The 16,413-nt window shown below is 42.1% G+C and overlaps 1 protein-coding gene across 3 annotated transcripts in view; it reads right to left on the bottom strand.

Annotated features, from left to right (window-relative positions):
- Positions 1–122: 122 nt before the first annotated feature.
- The window catches only part of SAMHD1 (SAM and HD domain containing deoxynucleoside triphosphate triphosphohydrolase 1), a 64,052-nt gene continuing 47,761 nt past the window's right edge, over positions 123–16,413 (bottom strand). For 2 of the 3 annotated variants that reach the window (XM_082361968.1, XM_082361970.1), the window contains 5 exons: positions 14,425–14,564; positions 13,539–13,634; positions 8,357–8,461; positions 7,654–7,791; positions 123–3,040 (listed from right to left, as the gene is read on the bottom strand). In XM_082361968.1, the coding sequence (XP_082218094.1) occupies positions 2,906–3,040; positions 7,654–7,791; positions 8,357–8,461; positions 13,539–13,634; positions 14,425–14,564 (614 nt within the window). In that variant the 3' untranslated portion in view covers positions 123–2,905. The other variant, XM_082361969.1, reaches the window with a different exon arrangement.

Genomic DNA, 16,413 nt, shown 5'->3' with positions numbered 1-16,413 from the left:
CAAGACAGGCATGGGCGCAGGCCATGTTCTCCTGGAGAGGGGACTCTGAAGGAGTGAAAGCACTTATACCTCACCCAAGCAGCACAAAGTCCCTCAGGAAAATGATCTTTTTAGAGAGTATACAGTTAATACATGTTTATTGTAGAAAGACCAGAAGATATAAAAGAATTAAAGTTGCTTAAAATTCAACCACCCCCCAAAACACTAACATTTCATGTATATCCTTCCAGATAATTTCCCAAGGAGATATATATATATATATATATATATATATATATATATATATCTTACAAAATGGGATTCTACTCTATATGTTTTGGACATTATTTTAACTTAAAGAATATTGTCAAACCACAGACACCAGTACTCAACCAGTGAAATTAATAAAGACTCCAGTAGCATCCTTCTTTTCCCAGAACATTGAGGGCTTTCTGTCTGCCACCAGTGTGCCACCGGGTGCTTGCAAATCTCTTATTTAATTCCACGAGGAAAATATGAAAGCAGCAAATGAACAATATGCATACTTGGGTAAAGAATTTGAAATTCTGTAGATGGGAACCTCAGGGAGGTTAGAAAGGAGGAAGGGTATGTTTTCTGGCAAAACAGGAGCTCAGAAAAACTAAAAAAAAAGAAATCCACATCCCTCCCCATGCTAGTGCCTGTCTCCTGCCAGAAGATTCTTTATCAGGCCATTACTTGCCATTATTGAATGAGGAAAACCAAGTAACATAGGCCCTGTTAATACCATCCCCTCTCGAAGACCCAACACAGTGCTGAGGTATAAAGAAACATCTGGGCGCATTCCTAGACCAAACACAGTTCTTTTGCACAAAAGGGTCAAAAGTGGGCACACAAGTGTGAGAGAAAGTCGTCAAGGAAGACACGGCCGGTTTCAAGACAGAGATACAGTCATGAGGTTTTATTGCAGCTGTTTCCTTCACCCAGAGGAAATAACCAGTCACTTGAACTTGCAGTTCTATTTACATTCTCAATGTGACAATGCTCAGTAACTCTAGAGGCCAAGCTGTTCAAGTCTCCGTTTTTACACAAACAGTGAAGATGTTTCTTAAGAAAAATTTAACCTTGTCAGTGGCACATGGTTCCCATAATTAAAACAGTTGCAAAGAGCATAAAGTGCAGCTGCCTGGTACGTAACAAAAGATGCAAACAAAATAGATCCAAGTTGCTTCTCAGAGAGCACAATGATACAACACTGAGACCACAAAATTGCAGAGTAAAACAATGACTTAAAGGTAGGAGGTGCAAAAATAAAACAATCTTGGCAGAGAAACATTACATTCTTGACCTTGGGTCCGCGCACATGAAGTCTGGGACGGATGCTTCTCCCTACTGAACATTTCAGAGGCACCTTGGTTAAAATGGACATGACCCAGTACCACGGACCACTTTCCTTGTGCTTCTATGAGCCCATGTGTGACCACATCCCCACCACACAGCATCGTGGTGGGAGAGGAGAAGGGTTCTAACTACTCTATGAATTAGGGTCAACTCTTGATTATCTACTGAGGGATGGGGGAGGGGTGATAGTGCACAATGGCAGACATTCCAAACACCTGTCACCCTAGTGTCTACAGCAGAGAGCCTGGTTACACAGTGGAAGGTGCAGCACTCCTAAGGCCCTGTGGATAATCCACTGGCCTGCGGTCTGAGTTCCTCCCCACTCCCTCTTGCTCTTGCCCAGGGCCAGGGCTGGCTCCCCAGGCCCAGCCTGCCAGGGAATGTCAGGCTTTTGTAAGGGAGTGTCGAAGCACAAGATATTAGGGGCTCATGACTACACTCCCCACTGCCCTGCCTGTGGCAGCCACCAGCTTTGGCTCTAACTCCAGACTTTGCTCTTGGTGAATTTCTGTAGCACTGGGGATGTGCGTATGGGGGGAGAGCCCTCAGTTCAGGAGCGCTGCTCAACCACAGTGGTGTAGAGACACAGAGGGGAACCTGGAGTTCACTGGGCAATTACTTCATCTCTGCATGGGCAGCTACCAGCAAAAATGAAGTCCCAGCTCTGAGGAGCCCTGAGGATGGATGGTTCCTGTCATGACCTCTGATCAGCACCCAAGCAAGATGCAGAGAGCAAGTGGGAGGGAAGCGGCCTTCTCCAGGCTGGGCAATGGTAGAACCCTCAGGGCTTGGGCAGTGAGCACTCAGGAGAGAAAGAAACCAACATGGGCTAGAGCCACAGCTGACCCAGAGAACAGCCTGGTTTGGGGGATCCCTCTGCCACTGGGGCTAGGGGTCTCCTATAAGGTAGTTTTATGCCCCATTTCGGAGGAGGCCAGAGCCCTCAGATCTTTTCAGCAAATCAATCAGGCCTCTCATCAAAATGCTGGAGCCCCTCCTGGCCCTCATCTACTGTTGATCCCACATGGCAGCTTACAGGGGGATAAAAGGGTGAGGGTAGGTGCCTTTCACTAATGTTCCAGTCACTCAAGGAGAGCTCTCTTCAAATTTGGGGTGTTGGGCACCTCCTCAGGGGCGCAGGATTTTACGTTTTGCTTTTAACTGCGGCTGTTCGTGACAATCCCAAATGCAAATTCCAGTGTGCACCTTTGTCTAATTTCCAAATTTTTTAAAAAACAATCATATGTCCTAAGAGTTCAGAGTACATAAAAGAGTGGTTATTCTAAGAAAACAGGCTGCTAAAGAAGAAAGACTTTGATTAATATTAAAAATAGGCAAGGCAGTGCTTTCCATAGCTCATGTAATAAGGTTTGCCTAATACCTGTTCCTCTAAATAAAAATGACTTAGCATGTGCGTACATTCAAAATATAAAATAAAAAGCACTAGTTGTCAATACATTTGTAGAACTCTGTAATCAAATTCCCTAAATTAATTGTGTTGGGGGGAGGAGGGAGAGGCTTTTTGTAAACAACTGATTGCAGACATTCACACTGAGTCATCTGAAAAAAGATTGACTCTGAATTTGGATGCTTCTCGGGTGTGAGCTGGACTCTGGGCTGAATCTGTGTTCTTCCACTCCAATTTTCGAGGTGTTATAAGTGGGGCTACAATATCACCATCCTGTGAAAAAGAGAGAAACGAGAAATACAGAAAAGCCAGTTTTCATGGTTTTGAGCGAAAGCCTCAGGTACACATATCTTTGTCCTGCAGACAGATTGCTTCTGGACAGATTTACTCTTGGGAAACCCCAGATTGTATATATGCTCAGTGCGTGGGCTGAATTAGAAACACCACGGTCCTAGGAAGGGAAGAGCCCTCAGAGCAAAAGCCACCAGACCTATTCTTTTCACATGGCTAGGTTTTACAGCCCTCTCCCTTCACACACTTCCACAGAACACACTCTGTCCTGGTTTTCCAGGAGAAAGAGGGGCCGCACTGGACCCTTGCTCCTCTCTTTCCTAGTCTCCCCTGTAATAAATGTCCCAGGTCTGTAAGACGGCAAAGGGGGGAAGGACAGTGTGCGCCTGCAGAACTTGAGCTTTGCTCCACAATTAAGGCTATAACTTTGGCCCCATCAGCATTGACTCCAGCCAAAACAAGCAATGGTGTCAAAGTGAAGTGACACTACGACTTGAAAACAAAGAGTGTAAGAAGCTAGGCCCTCTAACACCTGACTCTATCCTGAATTGTTCTTGAACTTGTGGATGGATTCTCGAGGTTATATGAGGGTACAGGATCTGTGAGAGCCTTTATTGCACTAGGAAGAGAATGCTTGTGATAGAATATCGTGGCCTTCATTTGCCTACTTGCTCTCAGATCCACTCTTCGCCTCCCTCTGCTGTGCTCTGTGTCACAGGAGCTGCTCTTGTGAACTACGTTTCCCAGCTCCCGTGTCTACTGGCCTCCAGTCAGGTTTGGCCGATGGGAGGCACTGGTGGGAGGCTGGAAGAGAGGGGGGCAGAGAAGCCAGGGTGTCTCTCCCCTAACCCCTCTGGCTGGGTACGGTGGCTGTGATTCTGCTGTGGTTCTAGCTTCTGCAGGCGGCCCAGCACCTGGACTCCCACCTCCTTCCCTAGAGGTGGCAGCAGCTCCCTCCTGTTGTCTCACTGTCCTGTTTGCCCATTTAGCTCTTCTAAAGCTTTCGGATCTCATGGCCCGTATCACATTTCTTCTGCTGACCTACGCTGGATCTGACTTGATAGAGCTATTATTAAAAGCAGCCACACTATTGCCATGACACTCATATTTGGAAGACCCGTACCTCAAGTCAACATTATTTGTTTTCAAACTCGTCTCTATTTCTACCAAACATCCTTATTTCTACCCATTCTAATTTCAACTCTAGTGAATTTTATGAACGCCGACTTGACTATGTCACTTTCCTGCTTACACACCCCAATGGCTCCCACTGCTCTGGTGCTCTTGGCTTACAGGACTATGCACAGTGCCCCGCCCCCGTCCCTAAATGCACCCTGTTCTCTCCCACCTTCCGGCCTCCCCCCCACCCCCCTTTACCCAGCTGACTCCTCATCCATTCTTCAGGTCTCAGCTTCCAAGTCCCTCTTTAAATAAGCCTTCCCCAACAAACCAGACTTAAACTCGTCTCCTTTTTGCTCCTCTAAGACTGTCCACACTGCCCCTGACCCCAAAGCACTTACCACACCATTGTGATTGTTATTTACTCATGTGTCTGTTATCCCCAAATAGAGCGAAACCCGTGGGAACTGTCTCAGGTACCGTTCCATCCCTGGCCCCTCACATAGGGCCTGGTGAAAACACTCATTCCCTGACTGAATGTATCTGGATTTAAGGTCACTATCACCACATGGCTGAACTTGAATAGCCTCTTGTTTCTCTGCTTCCAGTCTCTCCACGTTCCAATCCATCTGCTGCTAGAGTTTTCCTTCTTCATCAGGGGTTTAGTCTCCTTAGGAGCTACAGTACATAAGACAGACATACTTCCTTATTTCCACTGGTCTCACTCTAGCTGGAGACAAAACCCAGAAGTAAATAATAATTACAGCAGCATGGTAAGTCTTGAATACTCTCGACAATTCCCTGCCCACTGTACGTAACAATAAATCCTTCTTAGCTGATTACCCACGCTTCTCCACAATCCAGCCGACTCTTCCGTTTCCCCTGTCACCGCAACAATAAGACTTTTCTCCTCCAGTCAGACGGGTCTCCTCATGGCCCCCAAACACACCCAACTTGTTCCAGTTTCATTTTTGTGTAGCTCCCATTTCTCTCTGCTACTCATCCAAACACAATCCAGCCTTCTGGATGTAGTAGAATCCTCCCTCCTGCCTAAGACTTTTTTTTTTAACATCTTTATTGGAGTATAATTGCTTTACAATGGCGTTAGTTTCTGCTTTAGAACAAAGTGAATTAGCTATACATATATCCCCATATCTCCTCACTCTTGCGTCTCCCTCCCACCCTCCCTACCCCATCCCTCTAGGTGGTCACAAAGCACCGAGCTGATCTCCCTGTGCTATGCGGCTGCTTCCCACTAGCTATCTGTTTTACATTTGGTAGTATATATAAGTCCATGCCACTCTCTCACTTCATCCCAGCTTACCCTTCCCCCTCCCCGTGTCCTCAAGTCCATTCTCTACATCTGAATCTTTATTCCTGTCCTGCCTCTACGTTCTTCAGAACCATTTTTTTTTTTTAAGATTCCATATATATGTGTTAGCATACGGTATTTGTTTTTCTCTTTCTTACTTCACTCTGTATGACAGACTCTAGGTCCATCCACCTCACTACAAATAACTCAATTTCGTTTCCTTTTATGGCTGAGTAATATTGCATTGTATATATGTGCCACATCTTCTTTATCCATTCATCTGTCAGTGGACACTTAGGTTGCTTCCATGTCCTGGCTATTGTAAATAGTGCTGCAGTGAACATTGTGGTACATGACTCTTTTTGCATTATGGTTTTCTCAGGGTATATGCCCAGTAGTGGGATTGCTGGGTCGTATGGTAGTTCTATTTTTAGTTTTTTAGGAACCTCCATACTGTTCTCCATAGTGGCTGTATCAATTTACAGTCCCACCAACAGTGCAAGAGGGTTCCCTTTTCTCCACACCCTCTCCAGCATTTATTGTTTGTAGATTTTTTGATGATGGCCATTCTGATCAGCGTGAGGTGATACCTCATTGTAGTTTTGATTTGCATTTCTCTAATGATTAGTGATGTTGAGCATCCTTTCATGTGTTTGTTGGCAATCTGTATATCTTCTCTGGAGAAATGTCTATTTAGGTCTTCTGCCCATTTTTGGATTGGGTTGTTTTGGTTTTTTTGATATTGAGCTGCGTGAGCTGCTTGTATATTTTGGAATTCAGCACCACCAAACCAGCTCTACAACAAATAATAAAGGAACTTCTCTAAGGCTTTTCTGACAGCTCTCCCAAAGCTCTGAGTCCTAACAGACTCACCTGTGTCCCTCCCTCTGGCATCTGACAAAGAGCCGATGTACTGGGCTACTCTTTCACGTCTAACCTTTGGTTTTTGTTTCCTTCAGCACCCAACACATGGGGGTGGGGGTGGGAAGCAGCTAAGGTGTTGTGAGAGACAGCACTAGGCCAGGAAGTAGAACTCTGTTTCCCACCTGCCTGCCAATCATATTCATTCAGTCAACAAATATCAACTGGTCACATTCTCTGTGCCAGGCACCCACCATGTGCAGGTCAATAAGGGACAATTTCAACAACATTCTCTATGGGATTGGCAACTAGAGAATTTAAATAGGTTACAGGTTTGGGAATGCTGAGTTTGGAATAAGTTAGAAAACTTATTATCAGTTATATGTGGCCTTAAATAAGTTAAAACTCAGCTTTGGTAACCTTCTCTTCAAGATGAGGACACATACCTTATGACAAAACTTCCAGTTATAAAATACATGCAGATAAGTCCTGGGGATGTAATGCACGGCATGGTGACTATGGTTAATAATACTGCATGGTATAATGGTATATTTGAAAGTTGTTAAGAGAGTAGGTCGTAAAAAAAAAAAAAAAAAAAAAAGATGAGGACACAATATCTCACTCTCACCCGCCAGGGTCACTGGGAGGACTGGGTGAGACAACTGGTGAGAACATTGTCAAGTACTATTCACATGTTCACCATCTTAAACTTTTATTATTAGGACAATATTGATAAACAGAGCACCCACTCACAATTGCTGTAGGAAGAAACTGCTGGTGGACACAGGTTCAGGCATTTTAAAAGGAAAGCTGAATGTGGAAAAATGTTTTTTCCCCAAACGAAAACCAAATGACATTTATTTATTTATTTATTTATTTACTTTAAACTTTTTATTTCATATTGGAGTATAATTGATTAACAATGTTGTGTTAGTTTCAGGTGTACAGCAAAGTGATTCAGTTATACATACACATGTATCTATTCTTATTCAAAATCTTTTCCCATTTAAGTTATTACATAATATTCAGCAGAGTTCCCTGTGCCATACAAGGTCCTTGTTGGTTATCCATTTTAAATACAGCAGTGTGTACATGTCATTCCCAAACTCCCCAACTATTCCTCCCCACTACCGTTCCCCCCAGTAACCGTAAGTTCGTTCTCTAAGTCTGTGAGTCTGTTTCTGTTTTGTAAATAAGTTCATCAAATGACTATATTTAAATGAGAACTTTTCAGAGGGATGTAAGGATTGCTTGTGTTTTTTACTTAAAAATTTGTGCAACGTATGTGAATAATGTCACCCACCTGTGGCTTGGTGAAGTCATTGATTAAACACCAGTGAACAAAATGCTGTTGTGCAGCATGCAGACTCCTTTTATCCGTCTTCTTACAATAAACTCGAATCAGCTGCTCAGCAAATACCTCTGGCAAAAACTGTGAAACCTTTTCAAAGAAGGAAAGATTTCACTGTCACCTTGAATTCACACACTGAAGAGAAATCAGTTGTTCCTAAGCTCCATGCTTGACGTTATATTAAATGCACCATGTTGTTTTGCTATTTTATCCCAATGATAATCCAGAGAAAAGAATTCTAGGCAGCTGTCATATTGCAAAATGTCCCGCAATTTTATGTCCATTAATAGAAGATGAAAGGTTTGTATGATATAATTACATGAAGACTACAGACTCTCACACAGAAGAGATGCAAATACGCACATTTAACTTAGATGACTTCAACCATATGACACTCCCTTCCCACCAGACTTACAAGCTAGCCTCTAAACCAAAAAACAGAGCTTTCTTCTATGTTTAGCAAACAGGAAAAACGGGCTGTTAAGATGGTCTAGGCTACACAAAATCAGGTATACTTGAATTTTAAAGATATGCTTCTGCTTCTTTTTTTTTTAACGGTACACATTGACTTTAGGACTCAACCTGAAAGTAAAATGCAATTTACTGTAAAGATCCAAATGCCACTGTAGTATATTTGTTTTACCTAAGTAGTTACCTGATTTTTAGTAATCATGATTGCCTGGCTGGGCTCACTCTTACAATAGAAGCGAACATGATCAATAGGATTCTTGTCTTCCATCCCATAATCCATGTTGATAACCTTAATACAAGCAATAAATAAGCGATCATGTACATAATAGCAATGAGAGTTCAATTCAGGGTTGTGGGGCATCACAGGAAACGAAGAAGAGCTCTCTGGAGGTTGAGAAGTAGGAGCCCTGGTAGGGTGGCTCATAGCGGAATAAAAGTAGCTCTGGTGCATGACCCATAGGGAATTGGTCTTTGAAATCTGGGTGGGGTGGGAGGGGTATTTGTGCTTTCAACATAAGTAGGGTATAACATCAATACCTACTATGTGATAGACACGTGGCAGGCACTGTTGTGTAGAGATACAAGGACCCTTGATAAAATCCCAGCCCCCACAGACCACATGGCCTAGACTGAGGTAGAACAAATAATTTAAAAAGTAACTATCAGGAATTCCCTGGTGGTCCAGTGGTTAGGACTTGGTGCTCTCACTGCCAGGGGCCCCAATTCCATCCCTGGTCAGGGAACTAAGATCCTGCAAGCTGTACAGCCTGGCCAAAAAAAAGTAATTATCTAACCCCATTTGTTATGAGAGCTGCCAAGGAAAAGCAAATGGTACTGTGAAACTTTGTAACCTGGGAACCTAGTAGTCTGGGGCACCTAGGCAATGACTGGAAATGTTTTCCTAGGAAAGTAACTTTACTAATAAGTGAGCAGGAATTAACCAGGCCTAGGTAGGAAAGAAAAGAATTCCAGGCAGAAGAAATAGCTCTGAAGCAGAGAGGACTGAAACTTGTCTGCTGGTTTTAGTAACACTGAAGTCATTGGTGATCTTAGTGAGAGTAGTTTTAATACAGGCAGACCTCAGAGATATTGCAATACATGCAAAGTGCAATAAAATGACTTGCAATAGAATGAAATGTAGCTGTATAGTGATGGTGACAGAGAAAAGGTTCAGAAGTAGATGAGAAGGGACTTCCCTGGCGGTCCGGTGGTTAAGACTCTGCGCAGGGGGCACGGATTCGACCCCTGTTCGGGGAACGAAGATCCCGAAAGCCACGTGGCGTGGCCAAAACAAAGAAACAAACAAAAAACAAAGCAAAACAAAAAAGAAGTAGACGAGAAATGAGAGAGAGGACAACTTTTGGAAGTTTGGCTGTTAAGAGAGGCAAGAGGGGAGAATATGAAGCGGACCGTGGTACCCAGGAAAGGTAAGGGGACACAACTTTTCAATGAGTTTAACCCTGAAGAAGAGAAGATGGGTAAAGAGGAGTGCAGGGTTTGTTATTTTCTTAAGATGAAAGTCTGTTTAACTGCTGATGGGAAAGTCAAAGAGAGAGAGGAGAGAATGCATACTGTGTGGTTCTGCAGACGTTCTGAGACAAACTGCTCTCTGGCTGCACTGCCCAATGGGGTAACCACTGGCTATGTGTGGCTTTTTACATGTCAAGTCATTAACATTAAATATAAGAATAAAATTAGTTCTTCAACTGCAGCAGCCACATTTCAGTGCTCAATAGACATGTGTGGCTAGTCACTACTGAAATGGACAGCACAGATACAGACCATTTCCATCACCACAGGAAGTTCTATTGGACAGCCCTGGCCTGGAACACAATTAGAAGGGTTACCCTTAGCCTTCTGATAGGAAGAGACATTTCCTCACTGTACCAGAGCGAAGTCTGAACACAGCTGCACATGGAGGCAGGCTTGCTTATTTGACGGTGTAGGTGGAGAGAGTTCCTATCTAATAACCTATATTTTATCTCTGAAATAAGACCTGAAGTGGGGTTAGTCACTGAGAGTGAATACAGTTGGGGTTGGGAAGCAGGGCTGGAGATTTGGGAGGAGTGAAGATGGTTTGAGATAGTCACTATGGAGACTAGGAGAATTGCACTAAGCTTGCCAGAAAGTCCAGAGGGCCCACCTAGGGTTGGTGACCATGAACTGTCATTCAGCGTTTTGCGAGGGAGTTGAGGGTAACTGCAGAAAATGACTGAATTAATGGAAACACGATCTAAGTTAGATTGGGAGAGAAATGAAGATAGAAGATCACTAACAAGCTGGAAGAAAGTCAGGAGACAGTAAACTGGAGCTCCCGATGAGCTAGGAACAAGCAAGTAAGGAAGAAAGGGGTTTATGGACAGAGATGGGATGCTTCAGTTAGTGATTTTTAGAGGGAGGGCATTTTCAAATGTTGATAAGGTTCAGAGTGTAATCTGCCGAGCACGTTGGCTGAGGTGGAGGGGACAAGGTCACTGAGGATGAAGGTAAGGAGATCAGAGCTGGCGCCATGTGGACTATGAAGCCACTAAAGATGATGGCAGGAGCTGGAGTAGAGTGGAAGGCTCTACACCATGCCAAAATCTTCAACCAAGAGGACAGGAGATGGTTTAAGGATGTCAGTCTCAGAGGAACAGGGATCTTGCATGGGGTCTTGAAGTGGTACTAGGGAACAAGAGGACTGATGAACAGGAAGGTCTCCTGACCCTGAGGAATGTGCTTTTCCTGAAAGAGCTGCAGGGGAATCAGGCTCTCAGGGGACAGCCAGGCTGCAACAAAGGCAAAAAGATAGTCAGCGAAGAGGCTAAAGATAGAGGGGAGTTAGTTAATTATGGAGTGGAAATTCCAAAGGGCTCCACGGACCGGTCTGGGACAAGGGAAGAGACTGGAAGTGAAGTAAGGGAAGAAATAGAGTAATGTGGTGATGACGGTACAGAAAAGAACAGATGATAAGAGGGGCTTATCCTGTGAGTGGTGACTGAAGAAAACCGGTATATGAGCTTTGCTGTCTATGCTGCCAGTGGCCTGTGAGACAAAGGTGGACATCTGAGATTCAGCCATGGTCCAGAAGTGAGACCAGGGGTCTGCAGTACACGGCCAGCCCTCCCACTCTGCATGGTCTACTGGCTTTGATAGCTGCATCCCTTTATCTGTGAGGGAGCATTGCTCAGTCCTCCCCACGATCCCAGTGCTGGTGCTGTCACAGGTCTCTCTCCTGGGTGTTGTTTCATAAGGGAGGGACCTGATGCAGCATTGACATTTTACCCATCGTGGTAAGGCATGAACACTAATCAAATTTTCAACAATTTAAGTGCCACTACCTCTTCGGTATTTATTTCCTTGGCTTTAGAATAGTAATAAAAGGCAATCCCTATTTTCTTCATAATGCATAACTGTAAATTCCTCCTTAAAGCAGATTGATAAAACAGTTACTTTCCAGAAGGGCAATGTTATACAGAGATCCCATTCTTAAGCAAGGACTCAAGAGTAAAAAAGTAGCTACAGACCAACAACAATGAATCTTTCATTCTAAATAGTAAATTATGTTTTATAGCCCATTACATAATCATAAAAGTTACTGCATACAGTCCCCAAAGGGGCCATGTATGGTAAGATGCACCACGTAAATATATTACACTGTCAAGCTAAAACTAGATGCTAATTCATGATAAGACATTTAATTAGCAATTTTACTTGCTTTCTCAGAATACAGATGGGCTTTACCCATCTTAAAATGGAAAGAGTTTCAGATTATGAAACTCTTGTACCATACTCACTGTAAAAAAAAAAAAAAAATCACCTGCAATTCCACCACTCAGGTAGAAACAATGTTAACATTTTACTATTAATATATCCAAAATTTTTTCAATATGTTCATTGCACACACACATTTAAATGTAATGTATATACATTTAAAGAAACAAAAAGAAAATCATTCTGTATGTACTTTTTTCACTTATTATAAACACCTTTCGATGTTAAAAACAACTTTTAATGTTTGCATTATTCCACTGAATTTCCTATTGAGAGACATATATAGGGACTTCCCTGGTGGTCCATTGCTTAAGACTCCATGCTTTCAATGCAAGGGGCGCGGGTTCGATCCCTGGTTGGGGAACTAAGATCCCACATGCCGTGTGGCATGGCCAAAAAAAGACATACACATTTTTCCCCTAATTTCACACTATAATAAAGCTACAATAAATATATTTGTGCTTTTTTTGAAAAACTGATCACCTCCTTTGGACAAATCCCCAGAATGAAACTGCTGGGTCAGTTAAAATTGACCCTAGTTTGGTCTCTTGTATCAATTTACACTCCCATTTTCACATACCTTTATTATCACAAAATCTTATGAAAATGTTCTTATCTTATACGTCTGATAATCAAAAAACTCGTTGCATCAATTTGCCTATAGGTTAACAAGAAAGTTAAACTTCTTTCATGTCTACTGGCCATGTGTATGTCATCTTCTCCTATGCATGGCAGCCACTTGAAGTACCTCTGATCCTCTATCCATTGGGAGATGGGGAGGTGGGGGACTGACTAGGAGTAATGCCTGCACTGAGGGCAAGGGCAGACACGTGGGAGCCCAGGGATAACATTCTGGAGAGTGAAGCCTTTCAGAGCCTCAGGAAGTCAGGATGTGAGATCCCTTTATTCTGGTGGAACCTCATCTAATGAAACAGGAAACTGCAGCCTGATCTGCAGATCTGAGGCACTTCAACACACAGTCAAGCGAATAGAGAGAGGGTCCAAGGGCAGTTCACTCACTGTGTCCCTCGGCAAAGAATGGTTATGGAGAGATTGCCTTTTGCTCAAAGATGCGTCAGCAAGAGAACAGCAAATGAGAGGCTTACGGAAAAAATACACAGAGAACACTGTCCTGAGATTTCAGAGGAGTAGAACTCTGAAAAGAATTTCTTAGAGGAAACAGAAGAAAATGTGAGAAAGCCATTTGGCATTCTCATTAGGATACAAGAAGACACTACATCCTCTATGAAAATAGGAGTCAAAAAGTCTTAACTTTTTCCTTTGTGTGTATGTGTGCAATTAAAATATTGGTATGTATTACTTTTTTGATCAAGAAAACATTCAAAAATCACTATATACAACGTTCTATTCATGACATGACCACAATTACATAAAAATATTTACAATATTGACATAAAAATGTCAAAGAAGATTTTAAAACTGCTTAATGTTAGTTTTTTTCTGTGATATCACAGGTGATTCTCTTTCTTCCATCTTTCTGTATTTTCCAAATTTTCTATAATGAACATGTTCTACTGTTATAATGGGGGTGGTAGTGGTGCTTTATTTTAAATAAATTCTTTGCTTAGTATGTTATTGGACTAACTACTTACATCCACTATGAAATCTTCAGCCTTCAGTTCAGGTTCTAGCACCATGTCACTGGGTTTAGCACTGGCGACCCCTTTCGGAAGGCTTTCGTAGTTTTCCTAGAAAAGACAAGGCTCCTCATGTTAGAACTCCAGTCCTTCATTCTACAGTGTTTGTATCACGAAGAGGTTCCCTCTCTAAAAACGGCACTTTACCAAAAAAAGTGGGTAGAGATTTCCCTAACAAATATATGGCTTCTGCCTATGCCATCTTTTAATCAAATCACAATAGTGCAATTTTCATAACAAAATTTCACATTGAAAAAAATGTGGCATTAACGTATTGGTAAAACAAGAAGAAGTAAAGTGTGACCCAAGGAAGTATCATGAGGCAGGGTGTGGTTATCCGTGTGGCTTTTGTTATGGGCTTTCTGGCAAAGAGAAAACCCTTCAACAAGCAGGAGAGATAACTGATAACTGAACTAAAGAAGGCAGGCAAGCACCATCTGCGAGAACCTGATAATCTGTGAAAGAAGGAAGTAGTTAAAGCAGGTCCTTAGAGTGTCAAAGAAGCTCATGCAGATACCTCATTTTGAGGCCCCTTTTTTCTTACATTCATTTTCTTGCCTTTGGATCTAGACAAAATTTGAGGCCCCCCTCTCACTTCTGAAATGAGAGAGTAAAGGTTTTGGAGTAAATGAGACTTGGCTTTGAATCCTGGCTCACTAACTGTGCTTCCATAGGCAAATTATTTAATCTCTCCCAAGCCTCAGTTTCTTCATCTGCAGGGCAGGCCTCAGAAGACTGATGTGAAGATTAAATGAGAACGTGTAAAGGGCTTAGAATACAGTCATGGTATTGTGATGGGCTAATGCTTTCCTCTTGGGGGTCAGAGGACCTTTCAACTTACCCTTTTAATCTTTATTTGTCCAATAGGCTGAGTCTCACCCACAAACTTGTAGAGGTTACGGCATTCAATTTTCTTTAAAATCGCTCGTGCAGCATCCAATTTGGGATCAGCAGAGTATAAAATCTCCAGAAAAATGTTATCTGCCAATTTGATGAAATTTCAGTTACATTAAAATGAAAAAACAAGATTTTAAAAGACTCATACATTGCTGTATGACTCATACATCGTCTGAAATGATTTCAAGCAGTTTACAAACGTAGGTACACAATGATTATAACAATGTGAAAAAAAATTTCTAAGCCTGAAGTGAAAAAACCTTTGTAAAAGTGTTGCAGTCAATGTCTCAGATTTGCTTCAAGGTAATCTAATGAGTGGGAAAGGGGAGAGCTGAGACAAGACTGCACTGGAGTTGATGACTTGAGACTGGGTTTTAGGTACAAAGGTGTATTAATTTAGGTGTATTAATTTATTGTTATGTTGGTTTTTTAAAAATATTTATTTATTTATTTTTATTTATTTGGCTGTGCCAGGTCTTAGTTGCAGCATGCAGGATCTAGTTCCCTGACCAGGGATGGAACCCAGGCCCCTGGCACTGGGAGCTCGGAGTCTTAACCACTGGACCACCAGGGAAGTCCCTATATTATGTTTTTTTAAAGAGAATGATACTTAAGGATTACAAAATTATGTCTGAGATCTGCTTCAAAATGGCCCAGGGTCTGATGGGGTGAAGGGATGAAGCAAAGTTGTCATGCGTTGATAATTGCTGCAGCTAAGTGATGAGGCTAAGTGATGTAAATTTCCTTAATAAAAAGTTTTTAAGGGAATTCCCTGGCAGTCCAGTGGTTAGGACTCCGTGCTTTCACGGCCAGGGCCTGGGGTCGATCCCTGGTCGGGGAACTAAGATCCCGCAAGCCTCGTGGTACGGCCAAAAAAAAGAAAAAAAAAGTTTTTAAAAGTTTCATTCCCTGATGATAGAAGGTAGTTTATTTTCCTTCTTTCTTTTTCTTCCAACTTTTTATTTTGGAAATTTCAAAATAAAATACGCTTCACTGAAATTTATCCACTGTTAACATTTTCCCACATATGCAAACACTCTCTCCATGTGTGTGCACACATAAATTTTTGAGGAAACATTTGAAAATTACAGACATCAATACCTTTCACTCCTAAATACTTCAGCATGTACCTCCCAAGAACAAGAACGTCCCCCAACATAACCACAATCATGCCAAGAAACTTAATACTGATATAAAAATATCTGACACACAATCTATATTTGAATTTGCTTAATTGTTCCAATAATGCAATTTACGAATTTTTGTTGCTGTCTAGAGAAACCAATCAAGTATTATGGATGACATTAGTTGTTGTGTTTTATAGTCTCCTCCCATCTAGAACTAGGATAATTCCCCTGACTTCTTTCATTAAGTTGACATTTTAGAAAAGTTCAGGCAGTCATTATGTAAAATGTCCCAGACTTTGAACTTGTTCGACTGCTTCTTCACCATTAGATTCAAGGAAAACACTGTTGTCGAGAACACTGTATAAGTGTTACAACATCTAAGAACACTACATAAGAGCTTGGCTCAGTGCATCACATCACAAGTCACATAACGAGCTTTGTTATATTTACGGGTTATGTTAAGTTCCAACAGTCGGTTAAAGCAATAACCACCACCCCGCCCCGAATTTCTGTTATAAATGTATCTTTCCCTTTGTAATTAACAATCTGCAGGGTAATATTTTGAGAGAGACTGACTATCCCAATAAGTTGTCAACCAATGGTTTAGCATTCATTGATAATCCTTGATTGAAGCAATCACCACATTTTGCAAAGTGAGTTTTATTAAAATGCCTTTTCTTGGCAAAATAAAATATTAGTAGTCTATGTCATTCACGTCACCCACATGTATATGTACCAATCCATGGTTAACACATTCCTCACCCTCTCAGTGATGCTGTCTACAAACCCATCTCTCCATCTTTAGT

This window comes from Balaenoptera borealis (assembly GCF_965194805.1).
Source record: "Balaenoptera borealis genome assembly, chromosome: 16".
In the NCBI taxonomy this organism is placed as follows: domain Eukaryota; kingdom Metazoa; phylum Chordata; class Mammalia; order Artiodactyla; family Balaenopteridae; genus Balaenoptera; species Balaenoptera borealis.
Note: the sequence above shows the minus strand (reverse complement) of the source record. Positions and strands in the feature narration are given on the sequence as shown.